This window comes from Typopeltis vanoorti, chromosome 1 (assembly GCF_054136105.1).
Source record: "Typopeltis vanoorti isolate ZY-2024b chromosome 1, IOZ_Tvanoo_1.0, whole genome shotgun sequence".
Lineage (NCBI taxonomy): Eukaryota > Metazoa > Arthropoda > Arachnida > Uropygi > Thelyphonidae > Typopeltis > Typopeltis vanoorti.
In genome coordinates this window covers 104,315,855-104,342,984 of record NC_143549.1, presented here as the reverse complement: position 1 = coordinate 104,342,984, position 27,130 = coordinate 104,315,855, and the positions used below count along the sequence as shown (strand labels likewise).

At 35.8% G+C, this 27,130-nt stretch overlaps 1 protein-coding gene across 1 annotated transcript in view; it reads left to right on the top strand.

Annotated features, from left to right (window-relative positions):
- IntS8 (integrator complex subunit 8) overlaps nt 1-27,130 on the top strand; it is a 307,298-nt gene that overhangs the window by 3,916 nt on the left and 276,252 nt on the right. Inside the window, exon 2 of the mRNA XM_090392448.1 lies at nt 14,998-15,171. Coding sequence (XP_090248574.1) covers nt 14,998-15,171 — 174 coding nt within the window. The remainder of the gene's footprint in view (nt 1-14,997; nt 15,172-27,130) is intronic.

Here is a 27,130-nt window from a genome sequence, read left to right as displayed (position 1 = left end):
CATCAGTCTATCCTTTTCTTGGTCTACCTTTCTTTGTCCTAATGGTTTCCATTCAAATATTTTTTTAATTCCTCTTTTTCCATTCTTTCTATATACCCCAACCATGCTATTCTTTGTGTCTTTATATATCTTATTATATCTTCACCATTGATTAGTTATTCAAGTTCATTATTTGTTCTAATTCTCCATATTCCATTTTCTTCTTTTATTGGTCCATATATTTTCCTTAATACTTTCCTTTCAAAGATTCTCAGTCTATCTATCTTTTTGGGTTAATGGCCATGTTTCACATTCATATGTTGTTACAGGTCTTATAATTGCTTTATAAAGTTTTAATTTAGAATTACAATTACTAATCTTATAAAATGTTTAATCCTTTATCCAAGTATAAGTAAATGAAGTTTGTGTGTGAAATATCTTCAGAACTGTGCACTGTGTGAACTCTGTGTGTATATAGAGGCTGTTGACTTCATATCAGTTGCTTTAGTATCCTATAATGCAAAGCACTTTTGTTCAGATCATCCAAGTGTATACACCAACAATAAGTCATACTGATTAAGAAATCAAAGCCTTCTATTCCAATTTTACAATAAAAGAAAACATCATTTCAGAATTGTAATGGGAGACTTTAATGCTAGAATTGGTATACAACAATCAGATGAAAGCTCAATGGGAAATTTTGGATATGGCATGAGAGACGATAGAGGAGCAAGGTTAATAGAATTTGCAGAAAAAGAAAACCTGTACATCATGAATTCCTTTTTCAAGAAAAAAACACATTGGAAGTGGACATGGAAAATTGACTTTATCTTCAGCAATAAGAAAAACATCTTTCAAGACGGCTCTGTTATAAACACCTTCAATATTGGAAGTGACCATCGTATGGCATGCAGTAAAATCCAAATAAACTGCCAAAAAGAAAGAAGAAAAATGTTTCTTCTTTCTTATAAACACCTTCAATATTGGAAGTGACCATCGTATGGCATGCAGTAAAATCCAAATAAACTGCCAAAAAGAAAGAAGAAAAATGTTTCGAAGATCAAAGCAAAACATAGATGTACAAAAACTCAACATTAAAAAAAAAGATATATATTCCAACACAAACTAAACAATAGATTTAAACATCTTATTATAGATGACAATGCTGATCTATCAGAAATTAATGGCATTATTACCCAAAACCTTTTACAATGATTTTGGGGAAAGCATTCAGAAAATTACATTCAATATTCAAAAGCCAATTTATTGTGCTTGAAGAGAAAAGTTTTTTACCAGTGTATTCTTCCTATATTGACATATATGGCTGTGAAACATGGACACTAAATGCAAAGGAAATTCAGAAATTAAGAACAATACAATTTAGTATGGAAAGAAGTATACTTGATATCACAAGACTGGATCATAAAAGGAATACATAGATAAGAAACCAAACCAAAGTCTCTGACATCATAGGAAGAGTGAAACATCTGAAGTCGCAATGGGCTGGGCATATTGCTCGAAGACAAGATCAACGATGGACAAAACAAGTACTGGATTGGATTCCACGAGAGGAAAAATGACCACGACACGGACCTAAATCACGGTGGATTGATGATATCGCCAGATTTGCAGGAGTGACATGGGAAAGAAGAGCCATGGACAGACAGTTCTGGAGTAATCTTGGAAAGGCTTTCATCCAGCAGTGGATCGACAATGGCTCATAATGATAATGATGAATGCAAAGCACATATAGATTGTATTTGGATGTGTATATTCCTGTGTATTATGATAAAGATCACTACCCGGACTGTTTTTGACCATTATTGAGGTCTCATCAGTTGGAGCTAGACCCAGAAAGATACCAAGGTTGAATGAATGCAGGGCCGATATTCCATATATTAGTAGTAAAAAGGTATATATCATAATCATCAAATTCCTGACATATGATATAGGATAATATAAGTCAGGATTATAATGTATAGGATAATATAATATAGTACATGAAAAAGTTGCATCGATACTAATTTCCTACTGACACCTTTCCTTCCTCCCTTCCAATTAATTTCCCAAGACTCCAATATTACCAGATCTTATATTTCTGTCTTCTAAGGCACTTTTTACTGTATCAATCCACCCAGATCTTGGTCTCCCACTGGGTCTTTTCCTGCCATCCTGACAGAGAACACTTCTTTTGCTGACCTTTCCTCTCCCATTCTGTTTAAGTGACCATACCACCTGATATTAGCTCTGCTAACACATTCCTGAACGCTAACAATGTCAGTTTCTTTCCTAATATCCTCATTTTTAATATGATACCATCCTAATGTTTCTCAGAACTCATACCTGTGGTCTCCAGTTTTTGATCAAGTGTTTTATTACTAACCCAGCTCTTAGATCCATAAGTTAAAATTAGAACACCGTCTTGTATTCAGCTAGTTCAATGTTTTGATTAATTTCTCTCTTATTCTATATAAATTTTTTCGATTGACTTCCTACCTTACCAGCTTTGCTAATTCTGTTGCCTATTTCCATATTCCACAGACTTGTACTGGATTTATTTAGAAGTATAGCATCATCTGTATAAAGTAAAGAGCTGAGATTAACATATCAAATTTTGGTACCAGGTTTAACGCAACGTTCCTTCATAACGTAATCCATATAACGTTTGAGATAATATACACCCTTGTCTCACATCTAGTTTAGCATTAAATCACCTTTCTGTACCTCCTTCAATTCTAACCGCTGACTTACCACTGAAATATTTATAGGAAGTGCGATATATTCTTAGACCACAAGGCAGTGAATACAAAACAGACGGAAATTATAGAAGATAGTGTAAATGAAATGAATGCTAGTGAAACTGAGGGAGTGAAAGAATGCAAGAATGTGGAAATGAAACTTAGTGATAAGGAAGCAAAAGAAAGTATGAATGAGGAAACAGAAGTAGGGGGTATGGCAGAACAAGAGGTAGTGAGACTGCTGGAGTGACAGAGAGTGAAATTGTTGGAATGCAAGATTTGATGAAACAGTTATTGAAAATGAAATGAGGAATATGTGGAGTGATGTTAGACATTTACTGGAAAGTAATGAAAGTATACAAGAGAATAGAATGAAAGAAAAAGGAGTAAAAGAGGTGATTCCAGGATAACAGTATATGGAGATTCCATAGTTAGAGGATTAGTTAATGAGAGAGTCCATAAGGTCTGCTATCCAGGAGGGAGAATGTGTAGGATAATTCAGGCATTGAACATGAGGAGGAAACGAGCAAGAGCGTTAGTAGTGATTGTGGGACAAATGATCTAAGTGGACGTAAGGAGCATGTGAAGGTGAATATCAGGAGATTATTGAGAAGAGTGAAAGATAACAGTGCAGCGGGAAAGGTTGGAAAAGAGCCAAAATCATGAATGGTATGCTAGCGGAGCTGTGCAGGGAGAAGGGAGTACAGTTTGTGATGCATGCAAAAGATGAAGTGAAAAATCAGGAGAATGGTATTGAAGAGATAGAAGTGTTTGGCAGTGAAAAACAGTAGTAGTGTGAGAGAGCAGGAATGCAAGAGGAACAGGGAAACGGGGGAAGCCTGGGTGGATAGGGAAGCATGGCATAGGGAGAGTATATTGTGATGTGGGTGCTGAAGTTGAGACTGAGCAGATATATGTGGTAAGTGGTGATAAAGGTGATTGGGCAGGTGTGGTGGTGGGGGAAATCACATCCAACAAGTGGCTTGGATAGGACTGTTTATAGTGTGAGAGAGCAGGAATGCAAGAGGAACAGGGAAACGGGGGAAGCCTGGGTGGATAGGGAAGCATGGCATAGGGAGAGTATATTGTGATGTGGGTGCTGAAGTTGAGACTGAGCAGATATATGTGGTAAGTGGTGATAAAGGTGATTGGGCAGGCGTGGTGGTGGGGGAAATCACATCCAACAAGTGGCTTGGATAGGACTGTTTATAGACCTAAGAACGAATTACTGTGTTTGTTTACAAATGCCAGAAGTATCAGAAATAACGGAGATGAAATGCTTTCATTGATTGAGTTTATGTGCCCCAAAATCATTGGAATAATGGTTGAATGAAGGTGATATTCTAGCATGAATAGAAATGGAAGAATAGAGTATTTTTTTGCAAGGATAGAAAGATTGAGAGGGAGGGGGGGGGTGCTCCTGATGATAGCAGGGGACTTGTGTCCACAGTAGTTAGACATGAAAGAGGGGAAATAGTGGAATTGGTTATTAGGCAGCTTGGTGTAATGTGGAGGTTGACAGGAAGACATATTTAGTTGGATGTTTCGATAGGTCTGGAAATATGGAGGGTGATGAAGAAATGTATAAACAACTTGGATTAGTGAACAAAGGAAGGATAATTATTATAGGCGATTTTAATTATGGCAGTATAGATTGGAAGGAAGAGATAGCATTTGGGAATAAGGAAAATAAATTTCCTGAGAGATAACTATCTCAGGCAGCACGATCATAATTTCGTCAGAGGATGTAATTGTGAGTAGGGTTTCACGCTTTCCTCCAGTTGGTGAGAGTGATCGTGAAGTGATCACTTGAATTGTGGTTAGCCATATGAAGACTTGTGAGGGAAGGATATATGTGGAATTATAAGGCTGGTGATTATGAAAAGTGTAGGAGACAGCTTGGAGCTTTAGCATGGAATGAGGAGTTGAGCAGTAAGGAAATAAATGCTGCATGAGAACTGGCAAACAAATACTTAGCAGCATCAATGTGTGAATGTATTCTGAAGGCCAAAAGGCTGAATAAGGTAGATGTAAAATGGATGAATGGGGCGCTTAAGTGTGAAATCTGGAAAAAATATACTTTTGAGGCAGTACAAGATGAATAATGGTAATAATCAGTTACACGAAGAGTATAAAGAGCAGGCCAGGAGAGTGACTCAGTTAGTAAGGAAAACAAAAGTGCAGCATGAGCGGAAATTGGCAAACAAGGCAAAGCAAAACATTAGAGAGTTTTTTTAGATATGTGGCACGTAGAAGGAAGAATGATCATGGTAAGATGAAGTTAATGGATAAAAATGATAGAATGGTAACTGCTGCAGAAGACATTGTTGAGGCATTCAGTGATCAGTTTATAAGCATGTTTCATCCTGATCAGGGTGGAATAATGAGGAACTTAGAGGACATAAGAGAGGATGGCTTAATAGTGAGTGAGCAGGAGGTATTTGAGGAAATAAATAACCTTGATGTCAATAAGGCAATAGGATTTCCTGACATATCACCACGCATCATAAGTAGGGATCCCAGATACATTGGAAAAAATATGGGACACTTATGACCAGTGGCAGCTGGTGACAATATAAACAGGTGGGGCCAGGGGCCAAAAACAACTTAATTTTTTTATATTCTATGAGTTCTATTATTGATTTATAGTTATTATTTCTATTACAATAATGTTTAGTCAGAATCCACTGATGCATTGAGCTATTAATTTTTTAAAATTGTTAGGACGTAACATATGCAGGCTCAATGTATTAATAACGCGAAAACTCAAAAGATTTGCAGTTGCGGGCATAGCTCAGCAGTAGACCAGAAATCTAAAGATGCTGGTTCGACTCCAGCTGGCCGCCCTGCAAAATATTTTTGAGTTTTCATTTTTCAAATGTTAAAAAAAAGTCATTATTTCTAATAATAACTGGATTCGTGTTTTTGTATTCGCTTGGAAAGATGTTTTGGGTCTTTACAGCCACTGAGTGTTCACAAGCTCTCGCCACCAAACAAAACACAATAAAAACAGAACAGAGTTTTTTTTCATCACTCACACTAACCATGATTTCTTGTCAAACCAGGTTACATAAAATGTTCTTGTTTTTTTACCATCTTGTTGAGTAATACACACATCTCTGGGTTGGTATTCGCCAAGTCTTTTGATTTTCAATTTTTCTTCTAGACTTAATAACGAGAAACATTTTTCCAATAAACTATTGATTTTGTTCATGGTTAAAATGTATGGTTTATGGACGTAATAAAAATTTTAACTTTAAAATAAATTATAACAAAAAACGACAACAATAATTAAACACACTAAAAATAATTAAACAGATCAACAAAGAGAATAAATAATAAGACAATGAAAGAATCCCGCGCTATTTACGTACAAATGCAGTGATTGGGCCAGACTAAACGAGCCCCAAAATAAGCGTTGTGCCTGGTAAACAAATACGCTTGCTAGTGCACTTGCTTCACAATCAAACAATTGCGTGCTATGTACGTACATGCTAACACAGTGACTGGGCCAGACTAAACTGGCCCCAAGATAAGCGTTGCGTCGGTAAACAAACACGATCACTAGTGCACTTGCCTCATACATGCCCTGTGTTCTACATGTATAAAATAGGGCTAGCCACGGCTGGCCCCAGACACTGTACTAAGTCGCATTATACAATATTGCCACAAAATACTATAGTAATTTTTTTATTAAACAATAAAATGTATTGGAAATAGATCAAAAAATAATAATTACAAGAAACATTTTTTAAAACTACAATTATTGGGCTAGTTATACAAATATAGGTGAGGCCCGGCCCCTATAGACAAGCCGCCCCTGCTTATGACTGAGGGTGAAAGTTTAGTATGTGCGTCCATCACATATGCCAGTCTTACAAAATGATTCTAACTTTCCAAGTGTGTGTGTGTGGTAAGGTTTGCTATGCACACACTTTACTAAGTATAAGTAAACAAATAGTAAATCAAATTGCTTTAAAAGAGTCTTTAAAGCGTCTGTATAATCACACTTTTTGGCATTTTCAACATTCAACAGGGCCACAGGAGAATTGAAAAACCATACATTTTAACAGCAGCCATACAGTAAGCTTCTAAAATGGTGTGGGTCAAGCGGACTGTTCCGTGCTACTTAAAGCTGAGCCAATATCACAGCACACGCCAAAATGACAATGCACATGCATACTGTTCTAACAAACTATCATTGTTGCAGTGTTGCCATCACTCGCCTTGAGAAAATAACAACACGTCTACAGTTCCCTGTAATGACGGAGAGCGATGTTTGTAATAGAATAGAAATTGTAATTCATTGTTTTGTTATTGTCTTGAACTCTAAAATACAGGAGAAAAAGTTGTCCCGAAGAGTTTTCTCGGGACAACGGGATGCATTAGCCAAAAACAGGACAATCCCGTATTTTATGGGACGTCTGGGATCCCTAATCTTAAGGGAATGTCCCAGGGAATTGGCAGTAACATTGGCATGCCTGTTTAATAAGAGTTACAACAGCACAGGTTCCAAGGGAGTAGAAGGAGGGTAAAATTGTTCCACTGTATAAAGGTGGTGATAAGGCTGTAGCTTCAAATTCTAGGCCAGTCTGTATATCTGGAGTTGTGGCGAAGGTACTGGAGAGATTGGTGAGAAGTAGGATACAGAAGTGGGTTGATAATAGCAGTATTCTCTATTGTTATCAACATGGATTTGTTAAAAGGAAATCATGTTTTACTAAATTACTTATGTACTATAACAAGGTGACAAATACCTTGGACAGGAGAGATATATATATAGTGGTGTACTTGTCTTTTGATAGACTGCTACATGACAAACTGTTAAATAAATTGAAATAGATGGGATTGGATAACAGACTTTTAAGTTGGATCAGTGACTGGTGTCAAATAGCTATCAGTAAGTTGTATATGGGGGGGGGGGTTCAGTATCCAGAAAGAGGATAGTCGCTAGTGGTGTACTGAGACCATTGTTGTTCAGTTTGTATGTTAATGATATTGGGATGGGTTTAACTAGTGATATGCAGCTGTTTGCAGATGATGCAAAATTGGGGAGAGCAATGCAGAGTCAATCAGATGTTATGACCTTACAGGATTACTTGAATAGAGTGCATGAATGGGCAGGTAAGTGGAACTCTCAGTTCAGTGTTGCAAAGTGTAAGGTTTGAGAATTGGTAAGCAACGATGGGATGCAAAGTATACACTTGGTGGGGAAACTTCAAAGGAAGTAGAGGAGTTGAGAGATCCAGGAGTGATGGTGGATGAGGACCTGAAATTCAGGGGCCACATTGCACAAATTGTGAATACATCACATCGGATAATGCCTCATATGGATTATTGTGCACAGAATTTGGTTGCTGGGTTTTCATGGTGATGAGGATATATTGAAAAGGTTACAGAAAAGATTCACAAAGGTGATCAGTGGTCTTTGGAATATGGAGTACAAGGACAGATTGAGAGAATGTAAGTTGCAAAGCCTCTTGAATAGGAAAAAGAGGGAGGAGGGGGAATTGATTTAGACCTAAACTAGTTGGGGATTGTTATCAGGTTGACATGGAAGAGATTTTTTGTTGAATGTGAGGGGGTTAGAACAAGAGGCCATCACAGGGAAATTGTATAAGGAGGGTGTGAGGAGCAGGTTCTTTGCATGGAAAGTGGTTGGTGAGTGGAATGGATTACCTGAGCATTGTGAATGTAGATACATTGAATCAGTTTAAGGCACAGTTGGATGAGCATTGTGTGCAATAGTCCCACAATGAGTCTCTGACTCCATGGAGGTCAGATAATAATAGTATAAACTAAGTATTGCTTTATATAACATCCCATATACGAGGGTGGTCTGAAATGTTCTTGGCCTCGACCATAGATGGCAACACTATCGCAAGATTTTTTTTTTTCTCTAAGTTGGTACATCTGTCATAAGCATCCATTTGAAATTGCAAATCATTCTATCAAGTAATTTGCTTTATACAGCTGTCTGAAGCAAAAGGATTGTCTGTATCTCTTAAATGGATAAAACTGAGTATCGTGCAGTTATAAAATTCTTTGTAGAAGAAAGTTTAACGGCAAAAGAATTTAATTTGAAGTTCGTAAAAGTTTATGGGCACTCTTCTCCTTCATTTTCAACAATTAAGAAATGGGCTGCCGAGTTTAAACGTGGCTGTGCCAGCCTTGAAGATGATCCACGTGAAGGACATCCAAAAAGTGTAAAAACATGAGAAATCATTGATCAAGTGCATGATATGGTATTGGATGACCGGCGAGTCAAAGTGCATGAAATTGCTGAGACTATAGGCATTTCAAAAGAATGTGTAGGATATATTTTGCATGAAGAATTGCAAATGAAAAAGCTTTGCTCGAGATAGGTGCCGCATTTGCTCACAGCAGATCAAAAACACACTCGCATGAAAATCTCTGAACAGTGCTTGGAGCCTTTTAACAAGAATAAAACTGATTTTGTGCATCAATTTATTGCTATGGATGAGACTTGGATTCACCATTACACACCAGAATCCATACAGCAGTCAAAACAGTAGACAGAAGCCAATCAGAGAAAGATGTTGGAAGTTTTTTTCACTTGGTTAGACCATAAATTATATATTTAGTTTAATCCTTTATCCAAGTGTAAGCAAACAAAGTTTGTCCCTGACTGGGACAAATCGTTGTAAAGGTGGTATCACCACCACTAGGTCTGGCTCCCACTGATGAGACTCAGTATGGGGTTGAAACCGGTCTGGGTAGTGGCCCTTCCCTTAATGCATAACATTATACATGTCTGCAAGGAGATGTGCTTTGCAGTATGGGAGATACTAAGGCAAGTGATGAGAACTTACCACCTTTACCATGAATTGCCCCATTCCTGAAGATACTTCAGGTGCAAACTTTGTTTGCTTACACTTTGATAAAGGATTAAACAAAATATATAATTTAGAAGCCAGTTGTTCAGCATCAAAGAAGACAATGTTCTATCAGCAGGAAAGGTCATGGCATCGGTGGTTTGGAATGCTAAAGGCATTTTGTTTATTAATTATCTTGAAAAAGGTAAAACAATAACCAGAGAATATTATTCCGATCTTTTAACCGAACCAGATGAAAAAATTCATGAGAAAAGACCCAGTTTGCAGAAGAAAAAAAAATCATCTTTCATCAGGACAATGCACCTGCCTACAAAGGTGTTTTTGCATTGGGAAAATTAAGGGATCTGCATTATGAATTGTTGGAACATCCATCCTGTTCCCCAGATTTGGCTCCTGACTTCTATCTCTTCCCAAAACTAAAACTCTTCCTCGCTGGTCAGCGTTTTTCTTCGAATCAAGAGGTGATTGCAGCTGTAGAGGAATATTTTGCAGATTTTACTGAGAACCACTATAGGGATTAGATAATGGTGCTGGAGCATCACTGGAATAAATGCATTAGTCTTAAGGGAGATTATGTTGAAAAATAAAAATAATTTTGAAATTATAAATTTGTTTTTCATTGTTAGGCTGAGAACTTTCCAGACCACCTTCATAAGTGTATTGTTTTAAACAGCTGTTCTCCTGGTACCTTGTAATGACTTTTCCAGATCTACAAAACTTTAAATACAGATCCTTGTTATATTCACACGATTTCTCAATTATTTGTCTTAAAGTGAAAATCCGAGTTTCTTTTCTAAGTTTGTTTCTCCCCTTCCACAATTTTCCTTTCTTAGTCTTTTCTCAAGTGTACATGCATAAATCTTATCAGGAAACTCAATATTGAAATTACTCTGTAATTCTCACATTCAGTTTTATTTTCCCTTTTATAGATAGGTACTATGAGATCTCTACTTCAATCATCTAGAATTAGTCCCACTGACCAAGCCTTCTGAATTACACAGTGTAGCCACTGTAAAACTTATTTCTCCATATTTGAGCATTTCTGGTCAAATATCATCTACTCCATTACCTTTTCACGTTTTTAATAGATGGCATTCCTGATGAGTGTTTTCTGCCACAATGCTGTCACTTCTTGTTCATTTAGCAGTCTTTTAAAATAATTACTCTAGACATCTAAAATACTTTTCTCTTCAGTTTTCAAGTCTCCTTTATCATCTGATCCCTTTTATAGTACTCTTTCCTTCATTTCTAAGCATTTTCAGTGGTCTAGAATATTTTGGCATCTTTCTGATATTTATTTTTTGTGTTCTTATGAAAATCTTCCGATGACTGGTTTAGCTAATTTTACAGTCTTTCTTTCATTTTTCCTATGTGTTCTCTAAAAGTACAAGCTAACTTACTTGTCACGAAATTTTTATACTTTGTGTGTGTGTGCGTGCATACACACGCATGCGCTATGACCTAAGTACTTGCAAAAACTCATTAATGGAGTGAAACAGCACTAGGAAAGGATTAAAAATAGTATTTTTATGCTTCCAATATTTCATCTCGGTTGCAAAGACATCATCTGGAAGTATGAACTGGGACTTGTAATATAAGCTGCACGAAACTAGGCACCTTACTTAATCTTTCATCTAGTCTTTAACGTGGGTGAAAGACTAGTGTTTCGTCCACATGTTTCAGTTAGTTTTGTGCTGCCTTTATGTGTGTGTGTGTGTTTTAAAGTCTCATATTGTACTCCCTCTAACTGAAATGAAATATTGGAAGCATTAAATACTATTTTTAATCCTTTCCTAGTTCTGTTTTGCTCCATTAAACTTCTGTCATGAGTTTCTTTTTTCCCTTGAGTGCCTCTTTAACTTCCTGAGTCCATTGTGTAGTTCTGATTTTTCTATTCTTGTAGACAACTTCACCACATTCCTTTCCAGCTGAATCAGTTGTTTTCTTTAGAGTTTGCACTGAATCTCTAAGGTTTGGTCCTTGTTTTCAAGTTTTTTTATTTTTTTTTTTTTATGAATACTGTTTGTGTAGTTGAGTCTGCAGCTCACCTCTGAAAGCTGCCCAACTGGGATTCGTTTTAACATTTTCTTACACAATCTTCTTTCAGTATGAAATTTAATTTTATCCTGCTCAAAACTAAATGGTGATCACTTCCAGCTTCAAATCCTCTGTGTCTTGAACCACTGGGAAAGCATTGCTGGTCAACAATAACAGTCAGTGAGACTTTTTTTATTTTTACTATCTTCTCTCACTGTGAATTTGCACACATTTTTATGTTGGAACATGGTGTTAGTAATAATTTGTCTATTTCCCAAATGGAAAATTTAGCAGGTACTTACTATTATTCTTAGCTGTATATTTTTCTCCAGATTTTCCCAAAACATTTCTATATGTCTATTAATCATTTTCTACTCTACTGTTCAGATCTTCAACAAGGGACTAGGGTTTTTGTGTGTGTGTGTGTGTGTCAGCTAATGCCTCAAAAAATTTCTTCTCTTCTTCCTTAGTAGAATGTTCTGTGAACCATAGGCACAAAAAAAAGTCTCATTGTCCAATTCCTCTATTCTAATATTTGTCCACATCAATCTACTTAATACTGTCTGCCATTCAAGATTAACCTTATATTTAGTGTTGAATGCCATAACTACTTCTTTTCCCTTATCTTCATTGCAATTGTTGCAATTGTATTCATTGCAACAAATACAAATATAACATCTTGTATTTGTTGCTTAGAAAGATCTTGCCTGTTTTTGTTTTTTTGATAATGCCTATCTTGTTGACCTGGTACTTACTCATTCAGTTCTTCTGCTAGTTCCATTTGTTTTCCATTAATGCTTCTTATGTTGATGGTGCGAATCTTGACCTCTGCTGATGTTCAGTTGGTATTCGTTCTAGTAGTTTTTTGCTATTCTCTCTCTATTTCCCTGATGAAACCAGTCAGGCCTTGTTTACCACGCTACCGGCCAAGACGTCTATAGACGTCAAGGTTATCGTGGATGCGAAGTGCATATTAAAATTGTAATACCATTGATATTACATTGAAATATATGATGGATACGAAGTGTATGAGGATGCATATTTCATCCATAATGGCCGGCAAGGCAGTTAACCAGGCAAAGCCACTGCTGTGAAATTCTGTCATGGTCAGGTGAATTCCAAATTGCCAGTCCATCCTTGATCATTCAGCATCCAGGTAGATATCTAACAGTGTGCACTATGAACGTTCCTTGAAAGGCTACATGGAGATCTCCTCCCAATTATTCAGCTTTCATCCTTAAGCATCTCAAGTTTATCACCTTATTAAAATAATCTGGATTTGAGATAGTTGTAGAAAGTTTTTTTTCACTTAGTTACAAAGTAAATTAAAGCTAATAAGAAATTATATTCTTGTTTAATCCTTTATCCAATCATAAGCAAACAAAGCTTGTGTATAAAATATCTTAATGATTTTGAGGAACATTTCTGAAGAAATGATCCTCAATAATGTAAAGGTCATATGCATGCACTTCTTATTCCTGTTGATCAGTCTGCTGTGTTCTTTTAACCATGCATCCATAGTGGCTGCAGGCTTTTTTGTGTGAACATTAGGGAAGGGACAAGGAGGAATAGAGGAGCCACTCACTTTTCAGATTCCTATCCTATAGTAATGTGAAAAGTGAGTGACTTGTATTACTAAAGTTCTTTGTTAATGGTTCTCTTCTGTGTGTGTAAGTGATTCCTCCCCAGGGCCATTGCAGTTATAACAGGATAGAGATGAGAAAAGTCACTTACTTTTGCTGGTTAAGTATAAACACTGCTCTTCTTAACCTTTTGGTTCAGTCCACTGCTGAATGAAGATTCCCCCCCCCCCCATGGTTTTCCAGGCCATTGGATTTTCTGCCTCTCCCATCCATCTCACTTCTGCAATTTGTTCCAATTCATCCCTCCATCTTCTTCCCCGTCTTCCTCTTCTTCTTCCTCCATTCATTGGTCTCCACTCTTGTTTTTCTAGTTCAACTTTTGTCATTGTCTAGCAATATGGCCAGCCCATCTCCACTTAGCCTGTTTAATGTATTTTATGATATCCATGATACTTGTTTGAGATCTTATCCAGGCATTTGTCTTCCTATCTCTTGGTGTTATTTTTAGCATACTTCTTTCCATTCAATGTTGTTGTTCTCAGCTGTTTGTTTAGGACTTCTGTTAAAGTCCATGTTTTTCCTCCATATGTTAGGATAGGAAATATGCACTGGTCAAAAGCTTTCCTTTTTAGACTCACAGGGATGTCACTTCTGAATATGTCTCTCGTTTTCCCATAAGTCATTCATCCAAGAATTCTTCGTGCAATCTCCTTTCTTTGGTAGTCCTCAAAAGATATCGGCTGGCTCAAATATACATATGAGGTAACTTGTTCTATTTCATAGTTTTCAACTTTGACAGTTCTTTGGTTTATGTATTAATTGATCATTATTTTTGTTTTTTCTCTATTTATTTTTAATCCAATTACTCTGGAGGCTTCATTTAGCTGATCTAGCTGCCTTTCTTCCAGATCTTCAAGATTATCATCTGCAAATTTCAGATGATGCAGCCTTTCTCCATTTATGTTTATTCCTTTTGTTTCCCAACCAAGGCTTCCAAAGACTTCCTCTAGTGCAGCTGTAAATAATTTGGGATATATGGTATCACCTTGCTGGATGCTTTTTGTATTGGAAACTTTCCACTGTTTTTATATAATTTAATTACAGAAGTTGCATTATTGTAAATATGTTTGTGTTGCTTCACCCTATTATTTTTTTTTTAATATCAATTTTAATAGAGTGGTCAGCTGAGCAATAATTAAATGAATTGTATACTAAAACAACACTTGCAATTCACTTGTAATTATTTGTATAATATGATCATTAGGAAAATAAACATTATAAGCTATCATAAGCTTATAATATACATAAATGATAACTTCAGATGGAATGTGCTTCTCACTTCATTGTGACCATTCAGCAGTGTATCCAAGATTTTTTTATATGCTTTTGAGGTGTTAATTCAAACATTGGTATTATTATCTTATTACTTTTCTACTATTAGAATATAATAATATAATTTTTAAACCTCAAAGAGTTTGAGTTAAATTAATTGAATAATTTTAAGATAGTTATAATACTGTTCCTCGAATATGTTCCTGTGCTATAGAAAGAAAGAACTTTATAGCAAATCACTACTAATCTGTGAAAAATGAACTTTCTGTGACAGTGATTTAATGAGAGCTGTTGGATTGCATTTTGAAATTTTGCTCTTATTATACTTTTTTGCTTTCTTATGTGAAAAAAAAAACTCAGTTATTTAGTGCAGTATTTGATTTTTTTTTGTTTTTTTCAAGCTGAACAGATTATTAGCTTATTGCAGAATATCAGAAGTAAAGGCAAAATGGATTGTTATTTTTCTTTTAGATCCTTCAGCAACTGATCTCATAATTCAGTTCTTGGCTAATTCAACAGCTCCTTTTCATGAGCAAAACAATTCATGTGCACAGCCAGTTATTGTTTCTTCACCATCTGCTTCACCACAGCATAATAATGTAGTATCAACAGAAGTAGGAACACCAGAAGCTCCATCAGTGAAGTGTAATTATCTATATTTCTTTTAATAATGTAGAAATCTAATAAAACATAAATTTGTTTTTTTTTTATATAGGTAAAAATAATAATAATAAAAGTAGAAATACACTACTTTTCCAAAAAAAAGTCAATTTGATCAGACTGTTACATTAATTCTTTATAACGTAATATGCTCTAATGTAAAAAAACTAAAGAAATTCACTATGGATATATGTTCTGTTAGTCTTTCACATTAGAGCATATTATGAGGAAGAGGGGGACTGAGAAGTTTTGATAAACAACACCTACAACAAAAATGATATTAAAGCAACTGATATTAATGATATTAAAACGAAAAGAAAAAATGTACTAGTAGCAGAGTTATGAAGGTAATTTATGTTCTTATATTCTTATATCCTCATGTGTTCTTTCTTGTGGGTGTTTATCAGAGTTTCTCAGACCCCCCCCCCCACCCTCGTATGTTGTAAAGAATTAATACAATTAATATAAAGGCCCTCACAAAGTTTAAAGACTTAAGTTGTTTTAGGATGGCTTTGTTATCAAATTTTTTATAAGGATGGGTTTTAGTATTAGGACTTGCTTTATTTCTAAAACTGCTGTTTATAACTCTGGTTAGAATGTTATCGGGAAAGAGGATTCTTATTTCAGAACACATATTGCAGACTTTGTTAGGTTAACTAATTAAACAAAGACAGGTCTTTGATCATTTTAATTTTTAATATATGAAGTGCAGTACAAAAGTAATGTCCTTTTGTACTGCACTTCCCCTCCCCTCAGAGGACATAATTTATTTAACAATTACTTTTATGGATTAATCCTTACGTATTGTTTTGTGAACATTCTCTCAGTATACTTTTCAAACAAAGTTTTGCATTGCTTAGTGAGATGCTATATGTAGATCCTATAAAAATCTTTACTCTGACTTTAGAGCTCTTCAGGAACAGCTTGTTTCATTGTATTATCATTCACAAAATGGTATCCTTACAGATCATCCATCAGAGTGCTAAACAGGTGGTAGGTAGAGGGTGCTGGATATTCCGCAGCCTGGATATTCCAGGCTGTGGACAGAATAGGGAAGATTTGTCTGGCCAAATGTTGCACTTGCATCTCCTGTTCATAAGCTGATGAGTAGTTATACATTGCCATGGAGAAGACTTCATTTTTGTTTCTAGTGGGATGACTTACATCTTTTCAGTTTCTGAACCATCTCCATGTACTGTTCTAAATTAATTGTTGTGCCTTTCTCCAAAAAAAAAAAAAGTCCACAAGAATGATCCCCATCTTTTTCTCAGAAACTCATTTGCTTATGTGCTACTCTCACCTAACTGATCACAACCTCACTCGGATAGAACTGGAGATTACTATCACTGTCCACTTAAGTGATGTGTAAAGCTTTCAACTGTACTTGGAAAACAAAAAAAAAAGGCAGCATTACTTTCATACTTCATCTCTCTCTCTCTCTCTCTGTGTGTGTGTGTGTGTGTGTGTGTGTGAGTGAGAGAGAGAGAGATAGTTTACAAGGCAGTAAACCAATAGTTGCACAGAAATAATTAGTTTATTCTAAGACACTGTTTCATCTTACATTTCATTGTTTAGGATCTAGTGACATTTTTCTAAAGATTCCCAGATTTTCTTTTTTGTTTTGTCATAGCAATGGTATAACAGATTGCATAAGTGATACCATATGTATACAATGATCCCCTGCTTTTCATGGTCTCTCACTTTGCAGTTTGAATTATTTGCAGAAATCCTACCACCCACACCGGTCTGCTTGGAATGTGCCTTGCATGAGTCATGCATCTGGTCTGTTTCCTGTATACACATTGTGCAATACATATATAGCACATACACGTAGCTATATATGCATGTATGCGTGTCATCTTCAGTAAGGCACAGGTACACACTGGTGTAGTCAAATTTTTTCATCAGTTGTGAGATTATTACCTGTGACATTCATGTTTGCATATTGTCTTTTACAGGTACTTTTTTTTACATTTGTCTACTAAAAATGGGATCTAAATTTGGCAATTTTTGTGAAACCAAGAGAAGAAAAAAAGTTCTCATACTGGCAGATAAAGTGGAGATTTTAGATAAAATTATTAAATATCTGAAATCATTAGCAGGTGTAGAGAAGATATGTGATATTAACCAGTCTACATTGTTGTACATTTATAAAAAGGATAAAGACATTTGCAGTTGTTTTGTAGCTAGTGCACCAAAGAGTGCAAAGATTGTTTCTCATGTATGCAAAACACTGTTTAGTAAAATGGAAAGAGCACTGAATATGTGGAGAGAAAACAATATAAAATAGAATTGCCAATTAATTTGATATTTTAGGAGAAAAAGTGAAATCACTTTTTCTCCTAAAATTTGAATGCAAAAAGCAACCAATGGATTCTAGAGTCTTTTTGTTGACCTATTTAAAGACTTCAGAAATTTAAGCACAAAATTTGCAAATTAGATCCATCAGTAGAAAGGAGTATGAAAATTGCTTGGGAATTGGAACAGACATTTGCACTATATACCATGCTGTACAATGAAATGAAGCAGAAAAGAAAAACAGCTTCCTATAACACTGTTTTTTCATAAAAAAAGAAATTGATATTTTTCCTTTATATTAATTAATAAGATATGTTTGTTTTTCTTTAGTTTTCATTTAAACTAGTTGGCAAATTTCATAATAAATTATTTTACTATTTCTCTTATTATATTAGCATTTATAAGAAGGAAAATTGCCCTTAACAAAAAGGTGCGGAAGAAATGAGCCACTGAACTTCTTCTGAACACTGACAGTTGGTTTCATGAAAATTCATCAAACCATTCACTGAGAGACAGTTTACCAAATGGCAATTCATCGAACGACAGTTCATCAAAAAATAAATTCATCAAATAAACAATTAATTGAACAACAATTTAACGATTAGCAATTAATCAAAAAAGCAATTTATCGAATAAACAATTTGTTGAACAACAGTTCATCACATGGCTATTCGTCACAAATGCAATTGATTGAAAAAACAATTCACTGATAATTTTTTTGTGAATTATAAAAGAATTCATCGAAAGATCAATTTTCTTGAAACTATTGTTTTTAAAGTGTTTGGTAAGAATACCTAACATAACCCAAGATGTAGACAACATATGCAGGTGATCACTGAGATGTTATAATTATTTTGTTGTTTTTTTTACAGTATTGACCTTGTTGGCCAAGTGGTTAGCGTATCTTCTCTCCAGCCTAAAGGCTGTGGGTTCGAATCCTGCCACGGGCATGGATGTTTGTGATTGTCTGTGGAAATACTGGTGGTGGTGGTGGTGGTAGTAGTAGTTGTGTTGGGCGGTAGATGGTATTGGTGTAGTTGTGGTAAGTTGTAGCTGGTGGAATGAGCTGTAGAGTTAGGCATAGTTGTAGAGTGGGTGTCCTTTAACAATGAGTCTTGGGACTCCCTGGAGGTGTCATATAATAATAATAATAATAATAATAATAATAATAATTCTGTAAGGGTGCCTACTATTTCATTGTGTAGATAGTGATTTATCTATAGACAAAGTTCATTCTACATTATTTTTTCACAAACAATAATGATCAGATTGAAATCAAAACTGACAAATTTTAATATAAATCATAACTATAAAATTTCATTAAATTTCATCGAGAGCAGAATTATTAATATCTTTTTGAAACTTCTTTACCAAAATTTTCTAATAAAAGTGATCTTATTGGAACTAAGTCCGCACGGTTAGCCTAGTGGCTGTGTGCTTCGCAACCATATGTCTGGGGAAGGAGTGTCCCAGGTTCGATTCCCGTTGAAGATGTGAGGAATTTGAGGACCTTCCTCAGCCATAGCAAAGTTAGCTGGTCTTGGGTGCGGGTAGCAGGGTTTTTTCCACCAGTTTATCTGGCGTTTTTCATCCCGCAAGCAGGCAAACTGGCCCTGTGAACACAGGGCCAGTTTGCCTGCTTGCGGGATGAACAACCATAAATCTACAGCCATAAATACTTAACCCCTCCATGAGGGGGCTCAACTCACCCCAATAGGGACGGGTGAGAAAAAGGGAGGACACTCCATACGAATAAATAAATAAATAAATAAATTGGAACTAAAACTGAACCACACAGACTTCTTGTGCATTTTACAAATTCCAATACATGTGTGTATTCCACTAACTCAGAGAGTTGCAATATAAAATGTCAATATATTGTCTCTTTGTAGCCCCAAACATAGTTGAACTGAAAACTGGAATGATTCCACAATTTTTTGTAAAAGTTTCAAATACCAAATCAAGATAAAATTCATCCCATATAACTGGTTTGTGAGCAGATGTTGCCATACTAATACCACTATTATTATTAATAATAATGGAGCCTCCATAGTTCAGTCAGTATAAACGAAGCCCTTTAGTTAGAAAGACCTGAGTTCCAATCACCTGCATGATGCAAAGAATTTTTATCACTCCTCTTCAACTGAAGGCAAGTTATCTGGTCTCATATGCCAGGGTTTCACTAACAGAAACTCAGGCGTTTCATCCTGCAAACCGGTCCCCGTGAACACACATATCTACAGACATAAAATGCTTAATGGATAAGGAAGACACTGGGAAATCATCTTGTAAACCCCAGTAAAATTGTATTGTTACCCCACCAATCATTCAGTTGAGGAGGAGGAGGATAAGAGGGAATAAAAATTATAATAGTAAATGAGATTTTTTATATAATCTTTTCCAGGTTATGTAAAACACATATAAAATACAAGAAACGCATATATACTAACTGAAAGGAATATCCCTCAAAAAATTGCCACGCACATTTACATAATATATATAAAGGGAATATTATACTAAGCTTCAATTTACATCACAAGTTAATCCATTAAAAACTGCAGTTTTTTTTGCTAAATACACTTGACATCATCATCAAACTCCTGATGATGATGTCAAGTAATACATGAAAAATTGCATCATTACTATCTTCCTATCTACACTTTTCCTCCAAATCAGCCTGTTACTTATCGAGACTCCAACATTATCAGATCTTATATTTCTATCTTCTAAGGCACTTTTTACTGTATCAATCCATCAATATCTTGGTCTTCCTCTGAGTCTTTTTTCTGCCAACCTGGCAGACAACACTTGTTTTGCTGATCGTTCATATACCATTATGTTTAAGACAACACTTGTTTTGCTGATCGTTCATATACCATTATGTTTAAGTGACCATACCACCTGAGATTAGCTCTACTGAAACATTCCTGGATGCTAATAACGTCAAATTCTTTCCTAATATTCTTGTTTTTAATATAATATTGCCACTGATGCCATCTGTTCATGCCCATAATATTTCTCAGGACTCTCACATCTGCAGTCTCTAGTCTTTGGTCAAGTGTTTTACTTCTGACCCAGCTCTCACGTCCATAAGTTAAAATTGGCTTGAATACTGTCTTATATAGTTACTTTAGTGTTTGGCTAATTTCTCTCTTATTCCATATAAATTTATTCAGTTGACTTCCTACCAAACCAGCTTTGTTGATTCTATTGTCTATTTCCATATATAATTTACCATCCTCTCTAAAAATCGTGCCTAAGTAGCTGAAATGTTTTACTTGTTCTCTAGGTAATCCATTCATAATACAGTTGATATTTTCAATGTTTCTGCCTATTTTCATTGTCTTTGTCTTTTTAATGCTGACCTTCATACCATATCTATTACAAGAGTTATTCACTTTAGTCAGGGAATCTTGCGATTTGTAGCTGATTTATTTAGAAATATGACATCATCCGCTTAAAGCAAAGAGCTGAGATTAACATCTCCAATTTTGATATCAGGTTTAATATCACTTTCCTTCATAATGTGATCCATATAGATAATGAATAACAGAGGGGATAATTTACATCCTTGTCTGACACCAAATTTAATATTAAATCTTCTTCCTGTACTTCCTTCAATTCTAACTGCTGACTTACAACTCAAATAAAGACTAAGTGTTGCTTGATATAATTCTCCATTGACGGCATATAACTGTAGCTTATCTAATAGCTTCTCTCTTGGCACCTTGTCATATGCCTTTTCCAGATCTACAAAGCTTAAATACAGTTCTTTGTTATATTCCCATGATTTCTCAACTATTTGTCGTAAAGTGAAGATCTGATCCTGACAGCCTCTATTTGGTCTGAATGCAGCTTGTTCTTTACCAAACTTTTCTTCCACAATTCTTCTCAACCATTTCTCAAGTATACTTGCATAGATCTTGCCAGGAACAATCAGTAGGGAGATACCTCTGTAATTCTCACATTCAGTTTTATTTCCCTTTTTATATATAGGTACCATTAGAGCTCTACTCCAATCATCTGGAATTCGTCCCTTTGTCCAGGCCTTCTGAACTATGCAGTGCAGCCACTGTAAGACTTTTATACCTCCATACTTGAGCATTTCTGTTCAAATATGCATGCATGGTTGGCTGAATGGTTAGTATATCCACTCTCCAGCCAAAAAGCTGCTGCTTTGAATTCTGTGGTGGGCATGGATGTTTGTGATTATCTGTGAAAATGCTAGTGGTGGTGATGGTGAGTGGTAGATTGCGTTGACGTAGATGATGATGGTAATTGTGATTGGGTTGGCAGATTGAGTGGTAGAGACGGAACGTTATAGAGTATGTGTCCTCCCTCGATGAGTCTTGGACTCTCTGGAGGTGTCGGTAATAATAATAATAATATCATCTACTGCTGTCTTTCCACATTTCAGGCTTTGGATGGCTTTTTCTACTTCAAGTATGGATATGTATTCCTAACTGAATGCCTGGTCATTGTTTTTTACCACTCTGCTGCAATCACTGCTTGTTTCATTTAGCAATTTTTCTAAGTAATTACTCCGTTCTTCAAGGATATCTTTTTCTTCTGTTTTTATGTCACCTTTATTATCTCTAATTCCTTTTACAGCATTCTTTCCTCCATATCTGAGCTTCAAAAACTTCCAGAATATCTTGCCACCTTCTTGATATTTATTTTCTATGTTCTTGCCAAAGTCCTCCGATGACTTTTGTTTAGCCAGTTTTACACAGTGTTTAGCTTTCTTACATTTGTCTCTCTAAAAGCACAAGCTGACTTATTTGCCAGGAAATTTTGATATGCTTTCTTCTTTTCTTTCACTGTCTCTTTAACTTCCTGTCTACACCATGGAGTTCTGATTTTTTTTATCCCTACAGACAACCTCACCACATTCCTCTCTGGCTGAATCAATCAGTGTTTTCTTCAGGGCTTGCCATTGAATCTCCAAGGTTTGGTTCATGTTCTCAAACTCTTTCATTTTTTCTTGAATAATGTTTGTGTATTTTAGTCTACAGCTCACATCTGAGAGCTGCTCAACTTTTATTTGCTTTAAACCTTTCTTACATGTTATTCTTTTCAGTATGAAATTCAATTTTATCCTGCTCAAGACTAAATAGTGATCACTTCCAATTTCAAATCCTCTGTACACTCTAGTGTCCTGCTCAAGGGAGAAAACATCACAATCAACAATAATATAGTCAATGAGACTTTTCTTGTTCCTTGTCTCTTCTCTCCATGTGAATTTGTGCACATTTTTATGTTGGAACATGGTGTTAGTGATAACCATTCCATGTCCTGAGCAGAAATCCAACAGGTATTTGTCATTATTATTAGCTTTGCTCTTTTCTCCAAATTTTCCCAATATATTTTCGTATGTCTGACAATCATTTCCTACTCTGCTATTTAGATCCCCAACAAGGACAAACTTTTCCTTTTTCATTGTGACAGTTGCTTTCTCTAAAGCCTCAAAAAATTCCTACCTTTCTACCTTAGTAGAGCCTTCTGTGGGACCATAGGCACAAATAAGTCTCATTGTCCAGTTCCTCCATTCTCATATTTGATCACATCACTCCATTTCAGACTGCCTGCCATTCAAGAAGATTAGCCTCGTATTTAGTGTTGAATACTATGGCTACTCCTTCTTTTCCTTGATTGTCAATTCCTGAGTATAACATTTTGTATTTATTACTCAGAAAGATCTCATCAGTTTTTGCCTTCTTTCTTTCAGTCACCCCTATTGTGTCGATCTCGTGTACTTATCCAATTCCTCAGCTAGCTCCATTTCTTTGCCATTCAGGCTTCTTATGCTGATAGTACCGATCTTGAACTCTGGTGATGTTGAGTTATGGTGGGTTTTAGGATTTGTTCCAGTAGCTGACTTTTCGCTATTTGCCCTAGTTCCCTGGTGAAAACAAAGGGGCCTTGTTTAACCTGGCAACACCAGCATTAAATTCTGTCATGTTGTACCATCCTTTAATATTTTGGTTTAAGCGAATAAGAATACAATTTGGTCAACTAAATTCCAAATTTCCAGCCCATCTTCGTTCGTTCAGTAACCAAGTAGACACCCAATAGGGTGCACCACGAGAAGGTGAGGATTGGACATTAGTTCAGAAGCTGTTGGTTCTCCCCTTTCCTGTAAAGGCTATGTGGAGGTCTCCTTTCAGTTATATAGCTTTGACCCTTAAGCACCCCAAAACAAACTTGACTTGTCTTATAATTCATTTGATGATTTGTAGTTTCGATGAATTGGTTTTTGATTTAATTGCTGTTTGAAGAAGTCCTTTTTCGAAGAATGTCTTTTGGTGAATTTCTTTTTTGATTAATTGTTTATTCAATTAATTTTTTTTTTCAATAAATTGCCTTTCAATAAATTGTTATCAGTGAATTTTCTGGACACGCTGAAAGTTGGGTTACATTTACTTAAAAAAAAAAAGGTTTTTCTGAGAAGTGAGTAATGAGGCAGGGGCACCAATTATTTGTGGATTTTTGCTGTTCAGTGTAAATCTTGGAATGCATTCTCCACAAATATTGTGAGAACACTGATGGGATCACTTAAAGATTGAACTAGAATAGCTTCCTGTATTCTCTGAGTGGTGTTTAAAACTGATTATCACTTCTGATCTGATATCCAGTCCTCACCTTTTAACAGTATATCCCACTGATAAGTAGCCACTTGTATACAGAATAAACAAGGAGATAGACTGGAACTTAGCTGGCCAAATTTTATTAAATTGACTAAAATTGTGTATTTAGGCTTAAGTGTTTGTTGAAACTCATGTTATGCATTAATGGAATGAAGACAGCACAAGGAATGGGTTAAACTTAAAATGAATGATTCCAATATTTTGTCTCTATCACAAAGGCATCTTTGTGGATTGAGTATAAAACTATTAATGGTTCATACAAACCACGCAAAGCTTCAAAACTTAAGAAGTATGCTTTCTGTCGACCCTGGCAGGAAATCTTCATTCTTAGATAGTAGGTCTAACAATTGCTATTTTCCATATCTTTGGAAATTTTACTCAGTTGTATTGAGGTTCAGTTAGTGTTTTTAGGATCAGCTGATTCCAAAAAAAAAAAAAAGTCTTTTGTGTTTGTATTTACTCTTGTGAAGCATAGTGTTATTTTTCTGTTTGATTTTATGCAGGTATTCAAGGTACACTTGCCAGACCTCTTGGATCATAATTTTGGAAGTAGTTATATTTCTTATGTCCTTCAGGATGGATGTTGGCAGTCTTCCAGTTTGTCTATAATACAACAAATTACAAGAAAAGGAAACTTTGTATACAAAGATTCCTTGAGAGTGCACAGAGCTTGTCTTTAGGAGAGCATGTAAAGACCGCCAGCTTCAAGATGAAAGTTTGTAAAATAGTGCAGAGGATAATTGAAAATAATGAATAATTGTAAAGATTATAATTGGCAAGTTCTATCTATGTTTTCTGTGGTCCCCTGGATACAGTAAATAGTAATAGCAAAGAAATTTAATGGTTATTTACATTACAGAAGTTAAAAAAAAAAAAAAAAAAAAAAAAAAAACTGGATAATTTTATTCCAGTATTTTTCTTAACAGTAGCTGAGTCGTTATCAAGGATCCTATGGACAGTGTCAAAGAAGGCCAGTTTTTACTTTATTTAAACACAGAATTACAGTCTCCCAGATGTCTGGAAGTTTTTGCAACCATACTTATTTAGATTGCGATTATTCTACAAAGCATAAGCAGTTTCTTAGAACAATGTCACTTTTGAATCATAGACTGTTTAAAGTGATAGTCTTTCTCCATCAAACTGTGTGTAGGTATCGAGAACATGAGCTGCTAATTCACTCTGTCCATATTGGCTCATAGCTGTATAATTCTAGTTCCCTTCTCTTCTATTATCTGTAGATCTGCCAGACTGTCCATAATATTGACATTCACAATAACAGATCTGCAACTAAAATAAGAGAACATGGGAATTCACAGAATCATATAGTTATGACCAATATAGATGAAGCAGAATTATCAGGTAAATAGAGTGTATAGAATATACTCCATGCACTGATGATGGATGAACTTCATCTTTTGGAGAACGAATATGGAAACTAGTTTTAATATTGTTTTATAGGAATTTTGAAACTGAATAATTACGAAGTACAGTGGTACCTTGAGATATGAGTGCCCCAACATACGAGTTTTTTGAGTTATGAGCCTGCTTCGGTGACATCACAACCACCACTCTGCTCAGATTCCCGAGTCTTGCACGTCATTCAGTTCACATGTTTACCTTACCGCAGAAGCATTTCTGTCATGTTGAGTTTTAATTTTGTGTTTTTTTTTTTTTTTTGGTATGTACAGTTATTTAGCTAATTTTTTTCATATAACCATGAGTCCAAAGAAGGTGAATGTAAAGAACAGTGGTGAGAAAAGGAAAAAGGTGATATCCATGGAATTAAAATGTGAGATAATAGACAAACATGAGCAAAGCGTAAGGGTAATAGACTTGGTGACATCACAACCACCACTCTGCTCAGATTCCCGAGTCTTGCACGTCATTCAGTTCACATGTTTACCTTACCGCAGAAGCATTTCTGTCATGTTGAGTTTTAATTTTGTGTTTTTTTTTTTTTTTTGGTATGTACAGTTATTTAGCTAATTTTTTTCATATAACCATGAGTCCAAAGAAGGTGAATGTAAAGAACAGTGGTGAGAAAAGGAAAAAGGTGATATCCATGGAATTAAAATGTGAGATAATAGACAAACATGAGCAAAGCGTAAGGGTAATAGACTTGGCAATGCAGTACAATCGCACTACTTCTACGATATGTACTATTCTGAAGCAGAAGGACTCGATAAAGGCTATAACTCCAGCTAAGGGCGTTAAAATTATTTCAAAGCTACGCAACTCTGTCCATATAAAGATGGAGAACCTGCTGATTTTTTGGTTGACAGGGAAGCTGCTCGCAGGAGACACTGTGACAAAGACTATAATTTGTGGGAAGGCACGAGCCATTTATGCAGATTTGCTGCAGCAGACCCCAGATACTTCAGCACAGGAGGCTTCACAAGAGCAGTTCAAGGCCAGTCGTGGGTGGTTCTAAAATTTCCGAAAAAGACCAGCATTCACTCCGTTGTCAGGCATGGTGAGGCAGCGAGCTCTGATTCTAAGGCAGCTGAGGAATTTGTAAAAACCTTTGCTGAATTGATCGAAGCCAAAGGATACATCCCCCAACAAGTTTTCAACTGTGACGAGACAGGGCTCTTCTGGAAGAAGATGCCAAGCAAAACTTACATAATGGCAGAAGAAAAGAAGATGCCAGGTCACAAGCCTGTGAAGGATAGGTTGACCCTCGCATTGTGTGCAAATGCTAGTGGCGACTGCAAGATCAATCTGCTGCTTGTATACCACTCAGAAAACCCCAGAGCCTTCAAGACACATAAGGTTTTAAAAGAAAAACTGCAGGTTATGTGGAAGGCAAACCCAAAGGCGTGGGTCACCAGGCAGTTTTTTGTGCAGTGGGTCAACTTGGTCTTTGGTCCTGCCATTAAGGAATACCTCAAGGTCAGTGACTTACCTCTGCAAGCCCTTCTCATCCTTGACAATGCTCCTGCCCTTGAGGACGACATCGTCAAGGAGTTCAGCTTTATAAAGGTTCTCTACTTTCCACC